We start from the raw sequence: 23,070 nt of genomic DNA, 5'->3' as shown, positions 1-23,070 counted from the left end.
AGTTTCTGAAATTATTGAACTCTAATAACCTAAACAAAGGAGATGATGGAGTCTTGAACGAATCTTCCCAACCGGACCACAATTGAAGCCGTTACTTGGTCATAAGGACGATTACAATCACATAGCTTTATAATTTAGGACTGCGGCATGTCAGTTGAGTTTGTCCTCAAGTGAAGTACATTGTAATCTTGCTGAAAGCAAGTAAGATTTATCATTTTTTACTGGGTAGTCTTGTTGAAGAAACAGCAGAGCTCACAAGCATGGTGGGACATCGTGTTCATTCATTGAAAATGATACGTTTTGGAAGTGATGTCATACTGCTACTGATACAGCGATACTTGTGTCTTTTAGATGACCAACTTCCCAGTAGTCCCCATCCTCACTGGCCTGAACCTGAACCTGAGCCTGAGCCTGAGCCTGAGCCTGAGCCTGTCATCGTTCAGTGACAGTGTCACGAGCTCACTTCCACTTCTTCCAAACTTCCATTATTGTTCAATTTTTACTGCTCATACCAAAACCCTTCAACATTTCTCCCTCTTCACTCTCTTCACTTCCATTTTTCAACATGAAAACTCACCACCATCATCCTAAACTCAAAACCCAACCACGTCCACTCTTCTCTTGTGCCTTCTTTCGTCATTGCACTCAATCTGTACTCAGTCCCACCAACTCTCAATCCCCTCCTCTTCCTCTCACTCCTCAACAAACACCTCCTCCACCACCACCTCCGCTGCCGTCCCCACCACCACCATTATCAACCCATCAACCTGAATCTTCCTCCTCCTCTTCCTCCACCTCCCAAAGCTTCACTCAATGGAAATTCCCTTTCCCTCTCCCCGCTTCACCCATCCACCCACAATCACAACCCGACCCCAAGCCCATCTCTCTCCCGCCTAAACCATTACCGCCCCCAATCCCCTACACTAGCCTCCAAGAACTTTTTCACCTAGCGGAGCTCCAACTCACTACTGGGTCTGATTCCGATCAACTCGCCGCGCTTCATCTTCTAGAACGTTCCCTCGTACCGAACCCGCCTTCCGACCAGGCTTGCCAGCCCGAGTTGATGCGCGGGGTCGTTGCCAATTTGAAAAATAAAGCAGGGGCAAAACCGGCAACTAAAGTTTTATTAGCGCTTTGTCTTGGGGAGAGTAATCGCCACGTGGCAGTGGAGGCGGGAGCGGTTGGGACGGTGATAGAAGTGATAGCGGAGCTGGAGGGTGCGGCGGGGGAGAGAGCTTTGGCTGCACTGGAGCTAATGTGCACGGTGGCGGAGGGAGCGGCGGAGGTGAGAGCCCACGCGCTATCGGTGCCGGTGATGGTGACGATGATGGGGCAAATGGCGGGAAGGGGGAAGGAGTACGCGATAAGTGTGATGGCTGTGATTTATGGGGGAGGAGATCAATTAGTGTTGGCAGCGCCGCCGGAGGAGGTAGCGCGTGCAGTGGCATTGGCTTTGCAGGGGGATTGCACTGCTAGAGGAAGGAGGAAAGGGGCACAGTTATTGAAAGCGCTTAATGAGTATGGACGGGTGGATTCGAATGAGGAAGAACATGAACAGCTGTGATTGATTTGTGTGCTAGGCCCATCATTAGTTCACGTACAGGGCCTGTTTATTGTACTTTTTATTTATTATTATTCTAATAATTTAATATTAAATAATTATATGAAATATGGTACTGTATATATATTATGAAAATTAATTGATGGTTTTTTGAAATAAAACTTTATCGTATAAAAGAAATTTAACAAGTTAATAAAAGCAACAAACTAATAATAATGTCAAAAATAGCATTTTGTTATACTATTTTCATGTATACATAATTATTTATCATTTTATTGTGTACTTTCTGGTATATTATTGCAATGCTAAATTTATTAATTATTTAATATTGAATAAATATACACACCAAGTGATTGTCACTAAACCTAAGTACTGTATATATAGAGATTAATTTGAAGATGCAGTAGAAAATTAAAATAATATTTGAAATTTATGTGAGTGTGGTATGGATAGTGTGACGTCTCTCAAATATTTCATCAAACATTTAAGGCTGCACGAGTTCGAAGGAAGCATTTCATCAAACAGTTAAGGTTGCACGAGTCCGAAAGGAAGCAATCGGGTCGTGACAATAGGAATATGTTTGCTTTCAATCCGACTCTCTTTCAATCTAATTCCATAACAAAACACTCTCATGGTCACCGTCACCTCATGGAGACACAAATTAAATTTAATATCATATATTTAAACAATAATCTAAAGTATTAAAATATATGTGAAGTATATCAGATTCCTGACCTTCTCTCTTACATAATTAATTAATTTAAACTCCACGAAGCATTCATGGATAGTGGTTGAACATTAAATATACATGAATGCTTCTCAATTTCAGTCCTAACTCCCAGCGACTGTCCCACCACAGCCGAAGGATAGAAAGAAAATGAATGAAAATTAAAGTAAAGAGTTAACGACTTTTCCCCACCCAAATAATGGCTTAACGATACTTTTTTACCTACAAATTTTTAAAATACTGTTTCATTATCTAAATTTATAACTAACGGTGAATAGAGAGTAAACTCGATCAAAACTGTCAGAGTTTTTGAAGAGGAGAGGTCGGTAAATCTTTTGCTGGTGGAATGTTGGATTTTGGTGGTTGAGATTTATCAGAATTTGACTTAAGATGAGCAATTGCGTAAACCCTAATTTCTCAATTACTGATGATTGACGAGGTCGATAAGAGTAGGGTTTGAGGGGTTTTAGTGAGTAATGATCAGGAAAGAGAATAGTAATGGTGTGGGGTCGTAATGATGTTGGAATCAGAAACAGAACATAAATTTGGATAAAAAAAAAATTGTATTTTTAGAATTTGTAGGTCGAAAAGTGTTATTAAACCATTATTTGGGTGGAAAAAAGCCGTTTACTTTTAAAATGAATTATATAATGATCCAGGTATTCTCTTAATCAGGCACAGATCAATTTGTCAAAGCGTAAAAACTCTTGTATTAATTAAAGGAAGGTAGTAAATTTTCATATTCTAGGATAATGTGAATGCTGACGCTTAATAAGTCCAACTATAAGGACCTTTAGCATGAAAATATTTAATTATTAGTATAGTAGTGCTACACATGTTATAATATAGTATTATTATCTATATGCATTTAACTTAATCTCTAATTCAAGGAACTTCCTTTCTTTTGTGTCGTACGTTCCCTTCAAAGCATTCCCTTCATCTTCAGTCCCACATATTCAAAACTTTTGGATCGGCTACGGCTACCAGACAAAGCAATGACGCCAAGATGGATGCATTCTTTTTGGTGGGTTCTCATCATATGTGTTTCAACCACCCACGCCATGCCACCGCCACCTCCCGTTCAATGCAATGAAACTGGCTGCATCCTGTCCAATTCTTACGGTGCATGGGGAGACAGAATTGACTGTCATGTCCCAGATGTTACATATCCAACAACTGAACAAGACCTTCGCTTAGCCGTCGCACATGCTAATCAAAACAACCTCAATATCAAAGTAGTAAGCAAGTTCTCTCATACTATACCCAAACTCGCCTGCCCTTCTGCAACACAATCAGGAAACGCGTTACTTATAAGCACGGAGAAATATAACTCCAACATTGAAATTGATGTAGCCAATTTGGCTGTGACGGCAGATGCCGGGGTGCCTCTACGCCAGTTGATTGATCGAGTTGAAGAAGCGAATCTGAGTTTGGTGGCTGCACCGTATTGGGAAGGTGTGAGTATTGGAGGGTTAATTAGCACTGGGGCACATGGTAGCTCTTGGTGGGGAAAAGGAGGAGCTGTTCATGATCATGTTATCGGCCTCAGCCTTATCGTTCCTGCTAAACAATCTGAAGGCTACGCCAAAGTTATTAGAATTGAAGCTCAGGATCCGCTCCTTGATGCCGCAAAAGTTTCTTTAGGATTGCTAGGAGTCATCTCCAAGGTCAGTTTTTTTGTCTCCTTTATGAAAAGTTACAGTTTCTGATGCTGATTTTGTACCAAACATTATTTCGCCACCGACAAACAAGAATGCTTTTTCCGACATTTTGATGGTTTGAAGGAATTATTTAGTCTACCCTAATCAATAATAAAATATAATATTTATATATATAAAAAATAAAATTTGGTTTCAAGAATGATTGTTCAAGCGAGATATCTTTGCGTACAAGCACAAGCATGTCAAGTGAGACATCTTTGCGTACAAGCACGAACATGTCCTAACTCCTAATTATTAACGAAACCGCGCTTAAAACTTATTAAATTATGTTTAGTTTAACTAACGTTCTCTGGTATTGCTCGGTGGATTTATTTGAATGAATGTTTCTGAATCAAATTATGATTATAGGTAAAGTTGTCACTGGAGAAAAGATTCAAAAGAAGCATAACCTATAATTTCACTGATGATGCTCACATTGAAGATTTGTTCATGGACCATGCAAAGAAGTTTGAATTTGCAGATATAACCTGGTATCCGTCAAGAAATAAGGCTGTGTACAGATACGACAACCGAGTTCCTTTGAATACACCTGGTGATGGAGTGTTTGACTTCCTTGGCTTTCAATCCAATTCTATTTTGGTCTCCAAAGCAACTAGAGCAACAGGTATACATATATGCTCCATTACTCATCTTCTATTTAATGTTCTACAGTGTACGAATATTTTAAGTAGCTGAAAACTGTATGAGTTGCAGAGAAAGCATTCGAGACTGCAAGAAACGTGAATGGAGAATGTACGATGGCATCTTCATTTGTCGGGTTTAAGAAATCAATCGCCAATGGATTAAAGAGTAATGGTCTAATATTTACTGGTTATCCAGTAGTTGGTCGCCAGGGAAAAATGCAGACATCTGGTTCTTGTTTATATTCACCTCCTTCAAGAATTGATTCATCTTGTGCTTGGGATCCCAGAATCAACGGACTATTCTTTTACGAGTCAACAGCAATATTTCCCGCTAAAAAGTTCGGAGATTTTATCCGCGATGTGAAGAAACTGAGAGACCTAATTAAACCAGAAAATTTATGTGGAATCGATATCTATAATGGGATTCTAATACGTTTCATCAAAGCTTCACAAGCATATCTGGGTCAAGCTGAGGATTCAGTAGTAATCGATTTCAACTATTATCGCGCTGATGATGCTTCAACTCCAAGACTGAACCAAGACGTATGGGAAGAAATAGAACAAATGGCGTTTTTCAAGTATGGAGCCAAACCTCACTGGGCTAAAAATAGGAACTCAGCTTTCTCAAAAGTGAATCAAAAGTATCCAAACTTCAACAAGTTCCTTGCAGTGAAGAAACAACTGGACCCGCAAAATGTGTTCTCCAGTGAATGGTCGGATGAGATATTATTTGGAAAAGAAGGCGGTAAAAGCGATGGATGTGGCCTAGAGGGACAATGCATCTGTTCAGAAGATAGACATTGCAGCCCAAGCAAAGGGTATTTGTGCAAACCTGGTGTCGTTTACAATGAAGCGAGAGTTTGCAGATATTCGTCATCTTCCTCCATTTTGGTCGTGTAATATTACCAGGTAATCGACAATAAATAAATTATTTATTAGACCATGGTTTCTATTATTTTCAATTGTAAATTGAGGTGTTCCTTTCAAGAACACTATGAGAAATAAATATCTGTTTTCATAAAAGTATATATGCCAATATTTGTGATGGCACCTGCAATGATAATTAATTGTAGGGCACCATGTTAATGGATTCTAGGTATTTGAAAGGAACCAATTAAATTGTGCAGTGATTCTTCTGCTTTATGTCAAATTTGGAGTTGGATCAATCAGTTCTCACTATATGATAATTAAGATGAGAGTGTAATGGTAATTGTGTGGTGAAAAAAAGAGATAGAGAGAAATCTGGCCCAACAACACCAACACCACTTATTATGTTAATTTAATTACCCTAGTAAACCAACTAATTAGACCAATATTTCATGCATAGTTAACGATAAATATATAAAAAATGAAGAGGTTTCTTGTTTAAAAATGATATGTTTTTTTTTTTTATAATACCAAAACTCCTATGAAACATATGATTTTTGTATTAAAAAGGTATTATTATTACCGTAAAACTTTTTTATATTGATATTCTATATAGGAATAAACTCTACATAGTCATAAATTTCTTTTTTCCCAATTTGGGATAGTTATAAATAAGAATAAACTCCACGTTGTAATTAGTTATAATTTTTCTAATTCCCATCTTAAAGAAAGTTGTCTCCACATAGTAATAATTATCTTTATATTGTAAAAAAATATATGGTATGTTACATTAAAGGTTTAAGATTAAATAAAATATTTATTTGAAGTTGTTTGAGACAATAATTTATGTTTTAGAGTTGTTATTACATCTTTTAACTTGCGGGTACATTACTCGCTAGCATAGACATTTTCTTGTTAAAGCCAAAACATTTTTAGCTTTTCAAGCATGTTTGGAGCTTTTTGACATGAAACTTTTTGTATTTCCGTACTATCATCCTCATAATTATTTCATTTCTCTTCTTGTTTAATTGTAGAAATGATTTTTTCTTTTGTTAAAGCATACATGACTTATTACTTATTTGGATGATTAAAGAAAACATTAATATTCATTCAATTAGTGTAGTAAAGTTGTCGAATCTGATCACTCAATTCTACAATAACTCTTTGGTTCTCCTCATCCACTTCATTTGTAACTTCCAATTCATTGACATCGGGGTTCCTAATTTTGTAACGCATAAAACAATTGGCAATTGTCTGTTACTTCACATCAGTTGTCATACAGAAACTACATTTATAATTCCATCAATGACAGTTATCTTTGTTGGTTTCAAAACACGATCTTCTATCCGTTTAAAAAATAAGCAATTGAAGCGCTGAATTGAAACCCTAATATTATTCAAACATGAATTGAAATCCTAATATTGTACTACTAAAACATGAATTATGAAATAAGAAATTTTTTTAATTACACCTCTATTAAGTTATAACCTCCTCATAGTAATAAAATTAGTTAGTCCGATCATTATGACTATAGAGATGTTTTACTATAGTTAACGTTGTGTAGTGGATAAATCCTCAATTGGCATGCAAATATCTTACGATATGGATCTCATATTCAAGCAGGCTGAAGATGACGAAACTTTTCGTTTAATTTTATTTGAATATATCTCCAACTCAGCCATGTTACTAACACTATATAAACCTCATTATAATCTATTTTGGGGGATGGCAAAAATAGGTCATAGAGAACTCATTAGAAACCTTTTGTAAAGGTAGATCGCTTACTTCACATGTTCAATAACATAATATTAGACGTAGGTTTTGTATTATAAGCATTCGAATCACTTTATAAAGTTTCTTTTGTTCTTTAATATTTTACGTTAATTACTGCATATTATTCATCATATTACTCCATCGCTGATCTATCATGATTACACATACATCCTACGTACGTGGTTCTAACATTGTCAATCACGTAACTCTGGTTGCTGTAAATCTTTGCATCAACGGTTAATAAGGAGGTGGACCAAAGGGAGGAAATGGATAAATAATCAAAGAATACTATCACTTCCTTTAATAAGATGATTTGAATTATTCTAAATAATATTCTTCATCCTAAATATCCATAAAAAAAATTAAAAAAAAAAAAGAACAAAACCCTTTCCTTGGCTGATCAAACCAAGGAAGTTAGGTAAGCCAGATATAAGTGGACCCTGTAGTTTACTATTAATTGAATAATTGATCCATCGATATCTGCATATTTATTATTTAAACGAGGAAACAGTTTCACAAAAAAGACCAAGACATGTTTTAAATACCTTTTGCTTATGCAAATCTTTTATTAGCTGCCAGTTGTTGAGAAGAAAAACCAGAAACTGGATGGATCTGCCAGTTCCTATAAGGGAGAAGAAACAGTATGTGCATTGATTGGTGTCGCAGAATATATATACATGTGTTGGACTGCTACTTTTGTAAAAATTAATGGCAAATACAAAGACAAACAGAATGAGATTTCCAGAAATTAGTGACACCCGTATATAATAATTTCCTCCAGATTATAATCCTGTAATATATGTGCTAGCGAATGAATCAGCAAAGCATTAGCTTATACAGTATATATATATATAATCAAACATAATTCTCAGTTAAAGGAGAAACGAAAAGATTGATGGGGGTTTGGGTTGACATCCAGTCCAGAAAGGTGAACTTGACTTGTATGTGATTCAACCATTGCCAGACCTTTAACATGATCGATCCATCTTTCTAGAAATTCCCCCGCCGGCCGGCTGGTTGTTCAGCTGGACTTTTAGGTTTTTCATGAATTAATAAAGTCAGAAATGATTCGCAAGATGACGTTATAATAACCTATAATTAGCTGATGCTTTTATGGATGGCGAAGATGACCATGTGGTTGTGGGGCTCTTAGTTAATTTTATCCATAAATATAACCATGAAGAGAGGTAGCCACGTCCTACAGCCCACTCACCAATTATTCCATTCCATGCATATTACTAAATTTATATATACTTCTCTACAATTAAAATAACTAATATTAGTTTACTTCAATTCAAACCCATCAATTAAGATTAAACTATACTATTAGATGGCGTATTTATCAACAACTGTTAACTTATATGCATTACTCATTTTAAAAGTCTGTATTTCACCAGGTTCTTATTAAAAGTAAACCTGATCAAATGACCTCATTTTTGTAACTGGGTTGTTTTAAATATGGAAAATATTTTCTACCAATTAAACTGCTAACTAATTAAGGATGGTGTTCAGCCTTTCATTCATCAGATTCTGCTACATCAACATCTATATATATATATATATTTAATCCTTTACCCTAAATGTACATATGTATGATCTTAATCTCTTTTTTTTTTTTTTAAAAAAAAAAGAAGAAAATCTTTTATTTAATTAACAGCGGTAATCAATTATTAATGTTACAATTAGAGAAAGTGGATAATAACCTAAAGAAAGTGAAATCTTAATGGGATATATAATGAAATCCAGTGTTGTTATGGTTCCTGTGAATTAATATAAAGCTAAAAGGTAGGTAGATATAAAAGCATGCACCCATTGCCATTATCTATGGATGATAAGTGCAGAAGGTTGGAAAATACAATGGAAAGAAAGTATCAACTTTCACTTTCCAACTCATTTTTCAGGAAAGCATTACGCATACATACCAAATCCACACAATATTCTCCGGATAAACTCCATTAACCAACCTAAACCCATTGCTTTTCTATTTATACAACCCAATCCTCATCCTCCCACATTTTTTTTTTTTTTTTTTTTTTTTTTAACATTTGGTAGCTCATATATTTGGTCTAATTAAAAACAAATTAAATGTACATCTCTTTTTTTTTTTTTTTGGTATCCGAGGGTGTCCAGGACAACTTGCGGGCACCTCGTTGTGTGCATACATTATTATGATCATTTAATAATTATATTATTTTCTAAATTTAATAATAATAGATAATATACAAACCCTCTTTACTAATTGACTAGCATGAAGTGAATGAATATAAACTAACTCAATAATTGCTTAATTGATAGGGGTAAAAACAAAGTTACCCTACATCAATTGACATACAAAAGTTTTCTTTTAAGTATTCATGGTACATTCAATATATGCGTGTGTGTTACACTTCCTTTCTAAGTAAAAATACATCTCCGATTAATAAACTTAGATTTATTCGAAAACTGATGAAATAAAGGGCAATCTTTTCTCATCTATAAACACAGATTCAAGATCCATCGACATCAGAAAAATCTGCAAAACCATAGGTTTTGGCAGAAATTTCACTTCAGTATTTAAGCACAAAATTTCCTTCAATCTTTTCATCAGGCAGAGAAACGTCTAAGAACAAATCTCAGAGGATAGGAACACTTAAGTAACAGTAATCTCTCATAACAGGTGGTAAATAGAAGAAATTTCTTCAACAAGGTCATCGAAGAAAATAATATTAACTTAAATATAAGACATATTTCTGCTTTCAGAATCTGGTATCTGGCAGTCTTATTTCAGGCTTTCAGATACCAGATTTCCCCTAAAGTTTTGACACTTATAACTAAAATATGTAAGTTTAATCAACAACTACAAACCCCCTAGCTAGAGTACTCCAAACATATGCATCCAAATATTATATTAGCTTATTGAGAAACCCCCTGTTCTTTTTTCTCTTCACTCCCATTTCCACCAGGGATTGAGCACAGAAATAATCACAGAATAACAAACAAGCCCTATAGGCTTTTACAAAACCTTTTACAGTACAACATACAACACCAAATTCAAAAGTACATACATCTAATTGTATTCCTGGAAGGTTAAGGCATATGTAAGTATATACAAGCCTCGCCCTGCAGCCAGTCTTCCACAGCCAGCTTTGGACATTAAAATGCCAACATGATCAAAAGTTGATACAAATGGATTATTGGTTTTATAAATATCAGCTTCTGTGCAGCACAGGATTACAACATTTGCTATCTGACATTTGTAATGCTTCTAAGTCATTTACGTATTGAGGTAGCTAGCACAATACTTCAGACTTTACCTGCTCAGAGTAAGCAAATCAAATTCTGGATGAGTATAAAACAAAGAAGAAGAAAAGAGCTCTGTGCCAAATTTTAGAAAGATGAGCCCTGCACTCATCAGTTTGATGAAGAGGTGAATTTCAACCTTTTGCAGCAGTAAGCTTCCTTTGTCGCTTGCGCCGATCCAATTTGATTAAGCCAGATCTATTATCAGAAAAGACTGGCTTTCTAAATTTAAGGTCTTCACCTCTAATCATGTAAATATTTCTTGCTTCTGGCGTGCTAAAATCAGCAGGGTTTCTGTTAACACTGCATTTTTCAGTCTTGGAACTGCTTTTCAGAGGCAATATACCACTAGTAGTATTGCAGGCTTCCAACTTACGTTTTGATGCATTTTCCACTACATGGCACTGCAAGGGGAAGGCCATAGAATCTGAAGTGCCAAGGAACATTTTCTGCATATTAAAAGGAATGGACCCATGATTTGTGCTTGAACCACCAGTTGTAAGCACAGATTTTTGAGATCTATGGCTTTTATTTTTTGAAGGTGAATCAGAGCCTTTAGTCTTCTCCTTCTCTTGGGACCGAAGTGATGCCTGACCTGTAAAACCAGTGGTCTTCTTGACACCTTTATCATGATGAAATGAAAACCCAGAAGCACCAACGGTTGACATGCCAGTAATATATTCATGAGAATTCTCTGGAAGGTGATTTTTGCCATAATAATCATATAATGGGGGTTTCATGGTACTGCTGGTCTTGTATCCCCCAGATGACATCCCAGAGACGTCCTTAGAATGATGATCATGCAAAAAGGAGGGTTTTTTGTGGAACTTTGGTGTCCCATCAATATCAATTGGTGCACCTGACCGCAATCCTGCATCCATGAGACTCAGTAAATGCATTGCAGGTATGGTTTCATTAGAATACAGATCTAGTGATCCCATCCTGCTATGTTTACAAGCAAGTGGATACTCAGCTTGTGGCCTGCTGACATTTTCAGAATCAGAGTTCCTATTCTGCTTTTCAGTGCTTGTAGCGTTTAAATTCAGAAAATTTATACCGTGATTTCCATTTAAGTTCCCCTTGCGCAGACTGTTGGGATAATGTGGAAATGCATCTATGTTGCTTGATGGATCTGCATGTTTTTGAGCAAAATTATATAAAAAGGGCATGTGATTTGGCATCATAGATGACCAAAGATGAGCTGCTTCTTTATTCTGTCGTGGAACACTCTGGCATGTGTTACAAGCTCCTAAAGTCTGCAAATTAGTTTGAGAGGACCTGTGCCCCAATATATTCCCAATCCACTGGCAATTTTGAGAGCTGCCATGCTTACTGAAACTGGTATCAGAAAATTTGACTCCACTTGGTAGCCTCTCTTGACAGTGAGGAAATGCCCTAAACTCTGTAGGGGCACTAGTTGGTTCCAACTGGTGTATATTGATGTGTTCTCTATTGACATGAGAAAAGCAATCAACTGACTTCTTTTTGGTACTTCCAACACTTCCAACTCTTGTGATCTTGCCATTTTTACTACTTTTAGCTCGAGGTTTTGGCTTCTGAGCAGTCTCCTCCAACAGAAAGTTAAACTTCCCCTTTGCGTATATCTCAGCATTACTGGTGTTAATGGTTGTTTCTGATTGACGATTATCGTTTTCAACATCAGGAAGACACCTTTCATACTGATTCTTTGCCATGAGTTCAACAATTTCCATGGGTATGTCATCGATAATTCCCTGTTCAGATACCTTATCAGCCCGTTGAGCACAATGTTTCTTAGGAAGCGCTGAATGCTCCAGTGTTTCTGTAGATTTCATATTGTTGTTTCTACCACAAAAATCCTGCAAAAAGTTGGCATTATTGTCACAAAACTATCTAGCACTTCAACATATCAACTCCACAAAGACAGATAAAGGATAACTGTGGAAGGTGACAGCTCATAGAGAAAGACAAATTTTAACATCTTGTCATTAAACAAAAAAGCGAAAAAGAGTTCTCCTTTGCATTGCAACATCATTTACCAACCCCAGTATGTTAGAACAAAATGAGATGAAAATCAAGCATTCTAATACTGAAATACAGATTTAAATATAGGCTAGCTCAAGTCAGATTTATTGGTCTATAATTCATCAAAACCAGAGGTACTCTTTATGAGGGGTTGCAGCACCATGAGTTGTGCCAGATTCTAAAGCCTAAAATGGTTTAAAAGACAAAGTCCACCAATATCTATCACTGTTGAGAATTGACTGACATATATAACTGAACATCAGACAATATGAAAGCTAAGAAAGAACATAAGGGAAACAAACGAAAATTGTCATTCCTTCCACACATACATATAGGCAAGAATATAACAATTATAAAGAAGTAGATAAAGACATGAAAAGGTCATACCATTTGCTGCATGAGAGAACAGCTTCCTGTTTCAGCTTGAGATATGGACTTTTGCTTATCATTCAGGAAAGATGTTCTAAGGGTATTACTACTGAGATCACAATTCACTTTCCTCTGATATGCATCTGGCTCTGATTTAGACGGAAAATAAGAATCTCCAGTATAGTTTGTCTGGCTGTCTTTCCCGGTGACCTGGTTTTCTTTTGATATACCCCCTTGCCAAAGAAACAGGCAGTCTTCGAGTGGAGAAATATATCTTCTGTCATATCCTTCGGTGGACAAGCAGCTATTTAGAGAAAGATGTGGCCCCTTTTCGTTGGATACATCTTGTGCTGATTGAAATGGAGCAGTCAAGGATGGCATTTGCGTGATTTCTATATCTTTCCTTGTTAATGGACTTCCTCTGAGAAGACCATTACTCCAAGGAATTAGAGAGGCCTGCCCATCATCAACAAGTGGCATCTTGCTTTTCTTCTTGCATAAACTGGAATTTCTCTCTGTTTTCTGAGGCAATGGAAAAGGATGCATCCCCCTGCTTGTAAATGTAGTGTGCCTAGATCCAGAAAAGACAGTATTCGCAACACTAACATCTCCAGCTTCATTCTGATATTCTTTCTGCACATGTTCTTGGCATGGTACTGCCAGGGACAAAAATTCATCAACAAACTGGCCTTTTTTGTTTTTCTTCTTACTCATAGTCGGACTTCTAACAAGCCTGAATTTATTCAATTGGCTCTTTTCACCAATTTGTAAGCCAGTTCCAGCATCTTCTTCTGAATCCGCACTTGCAAGTCGACTAACAGTTTCCGCACCTTCATTGCAGGTTCTATCTCTTTTATTGAAATTATTCTGGGAGCTTACCTCTACAGGTCTCCACTCTTCATCTCGAAGGAACTTCCTTTTCCTATTTTGATCAAAAACCCGAAGAACATTTCCTTGGACAGCCACGGGACATTGGGGTGTAGAGGGTGCAGCTACCTCAGCAGATGCGTCAGGAGCAGAATTGGATGAAAATTTTTCATCCCTTGGTAGATTCGTGCTTGCATCTCCATTTTCAGCCAACAATTCGGTCAGTAGACGCACCTTCCGAGTTTTTCTACGATGTGAACCACTTGAGTTATCATGATGATCCTCAGGATCATTTCCAGGCAGTGTCTCAGCACTTTCAGATGATGCATTATCATAATCATCGAATCCCAGGCAAGGATGTTTGTTTGTACTCTTGACAGCATCAATCACATCATTAACCATTCCATTTACTTCGGATGTCCCACAACTTACAACTACATTTAAGTGTTCAACTTCAGCTGAAGGCTGTATTCCTGTTTGACAAAGTCCTGAAGAATTCTTAGCTACGGTTTTGAGATTTTGATCAGAAAGTTGTTCAACCTCAGTATTTTCATAACTTCCATGGCTGAGCTGGCCTAATTCAACAGATCCATTGCAATTTGCCTTAAGTGCTTCTGCTGTTTAAATCAGAAAGATTAACATTGCGTCAAATATGATTCTAACTTTACTTTCAAATCAGATAAACTGTTATATAGCGTAGCAGGTTAATTATTAAAAATTAATTGACCTGTGTCGTCGGCATGATTACTTCCAGCTGTCATCATTCCAGAAATACCTCCTGTTGCAGCACCAGCTGATTCAGGGATATCCAGACTTGTGTTATCTTCTGAAACAATCTCATGCTCTGGAGAAACACAAGAAATGTACCAATTATTGTAATATAGTAAACACATAACAGAATAAAATGAAAATCGGATTGGAGTATTACCTATGATGGGGTTGTCTGCAGATTCAGATTTCTTCTCTTTCTTATCAGTACATGAAGAAGGATGGAAGTCATCATCGTTCAGATTAGTGGCAGTACTAGCATCAACTATTGTTCTATCAAGAATGTTTAATTTTGGACCTTGATGAAAATCCAATTGCTGCACCGGAGCAAGGGAGGACGTATGGGAACAAGTGCCACCAGATTTAAATCTTGCACTACTACAATAATTAAAGGCATTTCCATTATTATATTTTATGCTTTCAGCACCAATTTCCTGTAAACAGTTCTGGCAACGCCACCATCTGAATTTCGAGACAGGTAAGGGAGGAAGTGTACATGCTTGCTCCTCAAATTTATGATGATTATCATCTAAAGCAAATGGCCAACAATTTTTCCAGTTTTTTTTGCGAATTTCAGACACATATCCGCTGTACCAACATCAAAACATGTAAAGAAAACAGTGTGAATGCAATATCAACACACTTTATAGAGCACAAAACTAGTTATTGGCAAAGTAACTATCAATGTAACAGTGTATCTCCTCAATATTATCTTTAATAGATTACCAGTTTGTCGATCATTTGTTTTCTTAATGATAATACTCATTACATACAAACATTAGTTTAAACCCAGCTCTCAATGTTGTATTTAACTAAGTAAAAAAATTCTATATCTCGTACACACCAGCAACGCTCAGTTGTCATTACAAGGTAGAAATCCCAACAAATACACATCCACACACCAGAATGCACATGTGCAACCATGTACACACAAACAAACTCAAAGAAGCATGCACTCAAACAGCACAGATGCAGTAAAACTGGTGCCAGAAGTAGATATGGAAGCTCAAACAAATTCTAAAAGATTAGTAGATATTAGGATCAAGGCTTACCGTATAGAAAAATGTTCACACTTTCTTGCATCATTCTCATTGTTACTAACAAGATCTATAGAGATTGAGTCAATCTTAATGGATGATCCCACAGACTTCGAGACAAGATCAGAATCACTAGTGTGATGATTCTCCTCCACCATAATACTTCTCTCCATGTTATTAGCAACCAATGGCACAACGGACAATATACAATTTCCTAGAACACAAATCCAAATATTATCTCTGGTGGCATCAACACCATAGGCTAAATAAGATACCATTAGATTGAATACATATATATACATGGAAAGAAAATAACTTAGGGTGTGAAGTACATTACAAGGTCTAAATTAAGGCAAAGTTTCAAACAACAATAATTGTGTTCACCTACAACTTCCTAGTAAGCATAAGCGGAGACAAGAACTTCATTTTCAAAATTGAGATAGAAAGAGAAAGAAGCTGAAGTACACCAATGAATAGTGATTTGACACATAAAATAACGAACTTTAGCAGAAACGAGCACATCGTCCTAAAAGGGAACAAAATCTAAAACCCTAGTTTTCCATAAAATTAAATAGAAAGATGTTTGGAGTCGCAGCTTTCAAGCTTTAATCACATAACTATGAACCATATAACTAAACCCACCCATTTAAGATCAAAGCAAATCATAAAATAACAAAAGCAAGATGAAGCACAAATTAGGGTTTTGTAACACAAAATAATAGACTTTTTCTACAATAAGAAAAGTTGTGTTAATCCTCTCAATATAAATGCTAAATGACACAAACCCACTTCGACTTACCCGAAAAACTTCAAGTTGCTTGGTAGAATCACGCACATCGATCCGGAAATGAAATAGTTAGGGTTTGTTTTATTTCGAATTCACCACCAGTGAACAGCTAACACCAGTTGTAACAAGACAAAACAATCAAAATAATACATAAAATATAACAAAAGTTAATAGACTCATCAACAAAACAAAACCCAGATAAGAGAATACAAAGAAATAGCTGAACTTGACGTACAAAAAAACAGTAAAAAGACCAAAATATCTCGAACAAACGAGCTCAAACTCAGATAAAACTGATTCTAATCTAACACTAAAACAATCAGAAACATCTTAAAGACGACACAGAGGATTAATTAGAGTAAGAAACTTACCGGAGTACAGTTAACAAAGAGTCAAAACAATCTCACATCGACTGGGCTCCGATTCCTGACGGCAAGGGGAGAAAATGACATCAACAGATAGAGCATTTGGCGGAGAGGACAAAGAGGTAAGAAGTGACAATAGATTCGAAGCTGGCTGAGTAGAATTAGAGTGCGAATTTCGAAGAAACCCTAGAGCTTGAAGGAGAGGTTTGCGATTCTTTTAGAGAGAGATAGAGTGAAGAAAGAGAGAGTTTATTATCTTTTGTCCTTGAAAGAAGGTTTTGTTGTATTAAAATCATCAATTCACCATGACATGCCAATGTCATCATACCATACATACATCTGCTAAAGTTAGAGAGAGAAAGAGTAAAGAACCAATGGAATACTCCCACGTGGCAGGAAGGTGCGGTTCTTATCACAATCCATTTAGAAAGGAAACCCTAAAGGAATAGTTGGAAGTACTATTCACCACGCGTCGTTTGCACGCTCTGTTGGGAAGGATAAATTAATAGTCCTTGTCATGTCATCTGGGATCAAATATGCCTTTAGCACATAAAGGGATTGTGATTGGACGGTGTAATGAACGCACCATTTTAGAGAGTGGATTTAGTTCAGCATAAAACCCTAAGTAAAAATTCTGGCAGGTAATGAGAGGAAAGGAATGTAACCCTAGCTAAATTTTTTTTCATAAATAAATATCTAACCCTAGCGCGCCCCCCCCTCCCCCCGGCCCTGGCCTAGTCAAATAGTAATTCAACTCAAGTGTTGGATCACAAAGTGTTCTAGATAGATTCAACATGAAATTGCAGCCAATCATACCAAAATTCATCTCATTTTCTCTTTTTAATTAGCTCCAATATTCTAGCTAACACAATTATGTCACCCACCATTAATTCACTAGCTGTTATCATTCAGACATTAAACCTTTAAACTCTTCACATTTCTAAAGCATAAAGAAAGTGACCAAAAATATATGCATATTACGGATTATATAAGCTTTCGTATAAATTTCTTTTAATAAAGATATGTTGACAAACGAATCTCACAAACTTTCTTTCATAAACTCAACGTGGTAATTAATAATTGGAATTTGATGAACTCATCAGGACGGGAAAATTCATCAAAAGACAATTATCAACTGTCTATGTTGGGTTTGTGAGAGCATAATATTGCTTAATTTCTTTTGAAAAAGAGAACAATGAACATTACCAATTAAAGATGTAGATGTAGTACATACAGATTGGTCCACTTTGTTGTTGCGTAGCAGTGAAGTTTTTATAGATATATATTTTATGGGTTGATAAAAAAAAAAAATATATATATATATATATATAAGAAGAATAAAATCCAAGGGACATTGCTTGCACAAATCCCTAAAATAGTGTCATATAAATGTAAACATAAATGGATATAATTATAACTTTCACATGTATATATTAATTGATGAATCCAAAATTGCATTTCTATACACGAAGCAAAACTCAGGAATTAATATGCCAGAATCCAGATATCTCTCTCTGTTATTATTATTATTATTTTTTTTATCTTGCTTTTCCACTTGTAGCAAAATGACCAGAATCTCCATTGTTTTACAAGGACCACATTCAAGTCTACCTAGCCCGAAACATTGAATTCTCTTTAAATGAATGGGATTCTTTTGGTACAATTGTCTCCTCTGCAAAGGGTTGATGAGACCTTCATTTTCATTCAACCATCGATAGAGCAGCAAGCTTTTTTGGAGAGAGAGAGAGAGAAAGAGAGCAGGAGTTGGTAAAGTGAAATGGCTAAATATGCCACCGATTCTTTAGACCAAAAAAGAGGAAAAAAGATAACTATCTTCTTATGTATAATGCAGCTCTTGTATATAATCACTAGTACGGGAGGCAGGTCAGTGAACCCACTGAGATCTGTGTTGAATTTGGTGAAATATGACACAGATCTTTAAAAAAAAAAAAAAAACAAAAATTATAAGGTCTAAATAATCTAATGGCTGAAAAGGATACCTCAACTTCAACCTTCTAAAGGATAGGGCCCCCTCTTGGTATCTTCTTTCATCATACCCATAAATCAAATCGGATCCAACAGAATAATGTTTAGAAACACAAGTGCTTCCATGACCTAAGGTCCCTGTCTACTCCTTAAATTTCTCGACTGTTCATGTCTGTTGCCACTAAATTTAAGTTTAATAAATTTGGAGGCTTTTATCCTCTTTTTTTATTGCTGGGGGCGGCGGTTTAGGAGTCAATAAACTAAAATAATATTACAGTTTGTCTGTCAACCACTGATTTAGAAAAAAGTTCAGCAAGGACGCTAGGTTGACATGCAAGCAAGCTTTTAGCTTGTTAATTAACCTAAATACGTTGTTAAATCCATTCCCAAACTTGCCCATTTAGTGTTTTAATGGTAAATCAGACAGATCGATGTTCGATCTCGTACAATTCTATGAAGAGATTATACTTTGCGTTTGCGTACTTTCCTGTTTCAATTTCCAGAAGATAATGTAGAAATGCAGACGGCGGATCAGTCGTGAACATTTCAGAATTGAAACCCATTTCGAGTAATGGGTTATGGACAAAATAACATGAGAGAGAAAATCAAACCAATTAAAAATGGATACGAATCAAAAGCTTCAGATTGTTTTCAGATCTTTACCAGTCAGACAAGAAGATGTTTTTATGCGCTCAAAATTTCTGCGTTACGTATATGGATTTGAGATTCATAAATCTAACCCAGAGATCAATAAATTCTGGGTTTGCCCACTTGAATAGTTGAATCCCTCTTCTTATTTAATTAGCTCTACGATACTGTAAGTACTGTATATAGCATATACATCGAATAACTATGTGTTTTACAGCCAGACCCATACACTTTTTTCTTTAGAATCCTATTTGTATCTGCAGTACGGTGTTTCTATTTCGCTGCTTGAACCAAATTATCACTCAAATTTACTAATGCTTCCCTGATCGTTGGATCATTTCCTGCGCCCATGCATTCATGCATGATTATGATGAAATGGACGCAGTCCCCAAGGGGAAAATTTTCCTTCTCGTTTGTCTGCGAAAACTAGACTGCTGAACGCAAAATCTATGATTATTTCTGCTAATTAATTGATGTCTAAATCGTGATTAGTTGGGTTGAAGATGACATGTGCCGACTAGGAAAGAGATCCTTTATGAACAATTAATTGTTAGGAGATTGATCACTTTTCTTAAGATAGCGAAGTAGCTGGTTTACTTGAGCACTCCACCACCACTTTTCATTGCTTTGTGCATGTTTAGTATGTGTTTTTCAAGTTTCAGAGAGATGGCGTAATTTTGTTAGATTGAAAGTCTTGGAGACCTAATCATATTGTAAACGTTTCATTTGTTCGATTATAACTCAGCAATCTTAAGTCAGTTATAGTATTTATAATGTTAGTACTGTATTATAATCTATATATATATATATATATATATACTAGATGAATGAGAGGAAAAAAATGGAAATTATATACATACTATAGATATCAGTCATTTATTTTAGGTGGGATTTACTTCTTAAAATATTTTTGAAGAGAGAAACACTATAATATACAACAAGAGAAGAGAAAAACTTGCAGATACTAGGAGCCTTGCTGTTTAATGTATATATATTTTCAGCCCTCAGTTTTATTTATTTATTTATTTTATATATAATGCTTTAATATTTATATAGCTGTTAATCAAACAGGAAAAAACTTAAGAGTAGTTAAATGACAGATGTCAAAGATTATTAGACACTTGAAATTGTCAGAAGAAAAAACTTAGAAAGTAACGGGAAACTAAAGATGGCCATTTAGCCAAACTAGAAGAAAAAGTCATAATGGAAGAACAACAAAGACGGTAATAAATTTGGACAAAACACAACATCTGGAAACTAACTCCAAGAAAAGTTGCATGAGTTGTAATGCACATATGATGTGTGTATATATATATATATATATATATATGAAACTAGCTAGCACAGTAGTGTTGCAGTATATGAAAGGCCTATATATATATATGCTGCAGTATCTGGCTTCAGATCCAGAGTGATGTTACTGCAACTCCATTTTTTGTATATATAGAGCTCTCTTAAATCATATATCCAGATTTGCGTGAAGCAGCTGGAGTTAATTAACATTAATTATCTACATCCAACAAATATAAAACGATTCCCAGTCCCAGCTTATGATGATACAACTATATATCTTTCTTTTCTCTCTCTCTCTCTCTCTCTTTTTTTTTTTTTTTTAAATTTTCTGTTAAAACCAAACTATAACTTAATTCCTTTATAATCAGATTATACACAAGTAACCTCAAACGAGAGAGAGATCTCAGCAAATACCACTCTAGATTCTGATATATATATATATATATGATTACTTTGCTCTTCCCATATACGGGAGAGATGTCTCATCAGATACCACTGTATGAATTCGTCTCTGCGCGAGAAATGCTTGATTATTCTTCAACGATTAATTACAGACGAGATGGCGTAACAAGAAGTTCATCAGCTTTCCACCTAATTACCATCAATTGTATTTGATCATTCTTGATTTTAACGGTGAGATGTATTTTTGTCGGCGAAGATTCTTCCATTTTCCACAATGAAACTACTTGGAAGGATATAAGAAATGACACGTCGTCCAAACGACCTGCCTTGTGTAAATGTAAATGTAAATGTAAATCTTGTGGCAATTTGCAAATTGACCACGTCATCGACAAATATGAAAATCGGAAAACATGTCGTTTAAATATTAATTGATTCATAAATCACATTCGTGTAGTGTCATAAAATAGACTTAATCAAGTATATAGTGATGATGTTTGAGTTTGAATAAATAAAGAATGTGACGACTGACACGTACATGCATTCGTTTTTCAAAAGCCTACTTTTTTACGTGCTGAATGTGTTCACGCAATTCCAAGACGACTCTGATTTACTATATGCGTTACCATCATATTAAAAGCAATTAAAGAGGCAAAAATAGAGAGCTTTTGTGCTAATTAATTTGAACAACTTAGTGTTACCGATGTGGTTGATGATAATAATTTTGTACATGTAATAAGACCATCATAGATAGAACCAAAGAGGGTATCACTTATTCTAAGCCGGCAGGCCACTCTTAAAAAGGTGTTAATAAAATATGTTCAACTCATAAATTTTAATATCACAAAATTAAATGTTTATACTCTGCATAACTGATTTATGTAATTTCTAAGGCTTTTTTATTTTGTTTATTATTTAATAGTTTTCTTTTATTGGTCACGTGCACTTCTCTCTCTTATATACAGTAAAACATTTTTACAATGATATCGTCATAAAAAATTATATTTCAACTTATGATAGTTATAAATAAGAATAAACTTTGTATTATGATAAGTTATAATTTTTTTAATTCATGTCTTAAGAAAGTTGCCTCCACATAGTAATAATTATTTGTATATTATAAAAAAAAATATCTAATATGTTACATTAAAGGTTTAAAATGAAATAAAATATTTATATAAAGTTGTTTGAGATAATGATTCAAGCTTTACAGTTATTACTACGTCTTTTAACTTGTGGGTATATAATAACTCGCTTACATGAGCACCTTATTGTTTAAACCAAAATATTTCAAGCTTCTCAAGTATGTTTAAAGCTTCTTGGCACGAAACTTTTTGTATTCCATACTATTATCTTCAGGATATTTCATTTTTCTTCTTATCTAATTACAACAATAACTACTAAAATAATGAATTGAAATCCTAATACATAATACTAAAACGTGAATTATAAATAAGAAATCAAATCAGTAATTTTTGTAACTACACATCTATTAAGTTATAATTAGTTTGATCCAACCATTATGATTATAAAGTATAAAAAGGTCTTACTTTATATATAAAGGGTTAGTGTTATTTCATTTTCAAACATCAATTAACATAGACAAAACAAAGCCATCCATTTTCGTCTTTTCCTTAATCCAATTAAGGAAAGCCCAATTCAAGCATTTTTGGATGTTGCCTAAATTATCTCACTTCAATAACAGTCATTGATTTCATGATCTTAAGCAAAACTTTTTTCCAAAAATAAAAAAAAAAACCCTTTAAAAGCCTATTTTATAAGGTGAATTGATGAACCAATAACTTAGCGTTACAAAATTAATTTGTATACAAAATCTTATATAAAAAGTGAGAAGATAAATGACATATCAATAAAAACGATAATGTCACATCACTTTATATACTCAGATTTTGTATTTGTAATACTATTACNCATCAATTAACATAGACAAAACAAAGCCATCCATTTTCGTCTTTTCCTTAATCCAATTAAGGAA

General features: G+C 35.1%; 3 protein-coding genes across 4 annotated transcripts; 2 read left to right on the top strand and 1 right to left on the bottom strand.

Annotated features, from left to right (window-relative positions):
• Positions 1–16: 16 nt before the first annotated feature.
• On the top strand, positions 17–1,603 carry LOC116114639 (E3 ubiquitin-protein ligase PUB23). The gene has a single exon (XM_031400781.1). It carries the CDS (start codon positions 566–568, stop codon positions 1,562–1,564), a length of 999 nt encoding a protein of 332 aa, XP_031256641.1. The 5' UTR covers positions 17–565; the 3' UTR covers positions 1,565–1,603.
• A 1,569-nt stretch (positions 1,604–3,172) lies between these two features.
• Positions 3,173–5,696, top strand: LOC116114638 (L-gulonolactone oxidase 3). The gene is made up of 3 exons (XM_031400780.1): positions 3,173–3,955; positions 4,358–4,613; positions 4,703–5,696. Exons 1-3 carry the CDS (start codon positions 3,284–3,286, stop codon positions 5,530–5,532), a joined length of 1,758 nt encoding a protein of 585 aa, XP_031256640.1. The 5' UTR covers positions 3,173–3,283; the 3' UTR covers positions 5,533–5,696.
• Positions 5,697–9,650: 3,954 nt separating this feature from the next.
• Positions 9,651–16,980, bottom strand: LOC116114625 (protein EMBRYONIC FLOWER 1). 2 transcript variants are annotated; one of them, XM_031400767.1, is made up of 8 exons: positions 16,755–16,980; positions 16,396–16,492; positions 15,612–15,810; positions 14,720–15,147; positions 14,519–14,635; positions 12,943–14,408; positions 10,691–12,389; positions 9,651–10,565 (listed from the first exon to the last, which is right to left on the bottom strand). In XM_031400767.1, the coding sequence occupies exons 3-8, from the start codon at positions 15,767–15,769 to the stop codon at positions 10,555–10,557; spliced, it is 3,879 nt and encodes a 1,292-aa protein (XP_031256627.1). In that variant the 5' UTR covers positions 15,770–15,810; positions 16,396–16,492; positions 16,755–16,980; the 3' UTR covers positions 9,651–10,554. The 2 variants fall into 2 exon arrangements, with proteins under 2 accessions (XP_031256627.1, XP_031256628.1); XM_031400768.1 differs by having other exon boundaries at positions 12,943–14,405.
• Positions 16,981–23,070: the final 6,090 nt, after the last annotated feature.

Source organism: Pistacia vera, unplaced genomic scaffold (assembly GCF_008641045.1).
Source record: "Pistacia vera cultivar Batoury unplaced genomic scaffold, PisVer_v2 Contig715, whole genome shotgun sequence".
Taxonomy (NCBI): Eukaryota; Viridiplantae; Streptophyta; class Magnoliopsida; order Sapindales; family Anacardiaceae; genus Pistacia; species Pistacia vera.
This window is presented reverse-complemented; position numbering and strand designations above follow the sequence as displayed.

Excerpts from the sequence above, each read along its gene's own strand:
- LOC116114639 (XM_031400781.1), top strand. The coding sequence starts at position 566 with ATGAAAACTCACCACCATCATCCTAAACTCAAAACCCAACCACGTCCA.
- LOC116114638 (XM_031400780.1), top strand. The coding sequence starts at position 3,284 with ATGACGCCAAGATGGATGCATTCTTTTTGGTGGGTTCTCATCATATGT. Across the intron at positions 3,956-4,357 it reads TGCTAGGAGTCATCTCCAAG|GTAAAGTTGTCACTGGAGAA; the intron begins GTCAGTTTTTTT and ends TTATGATTATAG. Across the intron at positions 4,614-4,702 it reads CAAAGCAACTAGAGCAACAG|AGAAAGCATTCGAGACTGCA; the intron begins GTATACATATAT and ends TATGAGTTGCAG.
- LOC116114625 (XM_031400767.1), bottom strand. The coding sequence starts at position 15,769 with ATGGAGAGAAGTATTATGGTGGAGGAGAATCATCACACTAGTGATTCT. Across the intron at positions 14,636-14,719 it reads TGCAGACAACCCCATCATAG|AGCATGAGATTGTTTCAGAA; the intron begins GTAATACTCCAA and ends GTGTTTCTCCAG. Across the intron at positions 12,390-12,942 it reads GTTCTCTCATGCAGCAAATG|GATTTTTGTGGTAGAAACAA; the intron begins GTATGACCTTTT and ends AACTTTTTGCAG.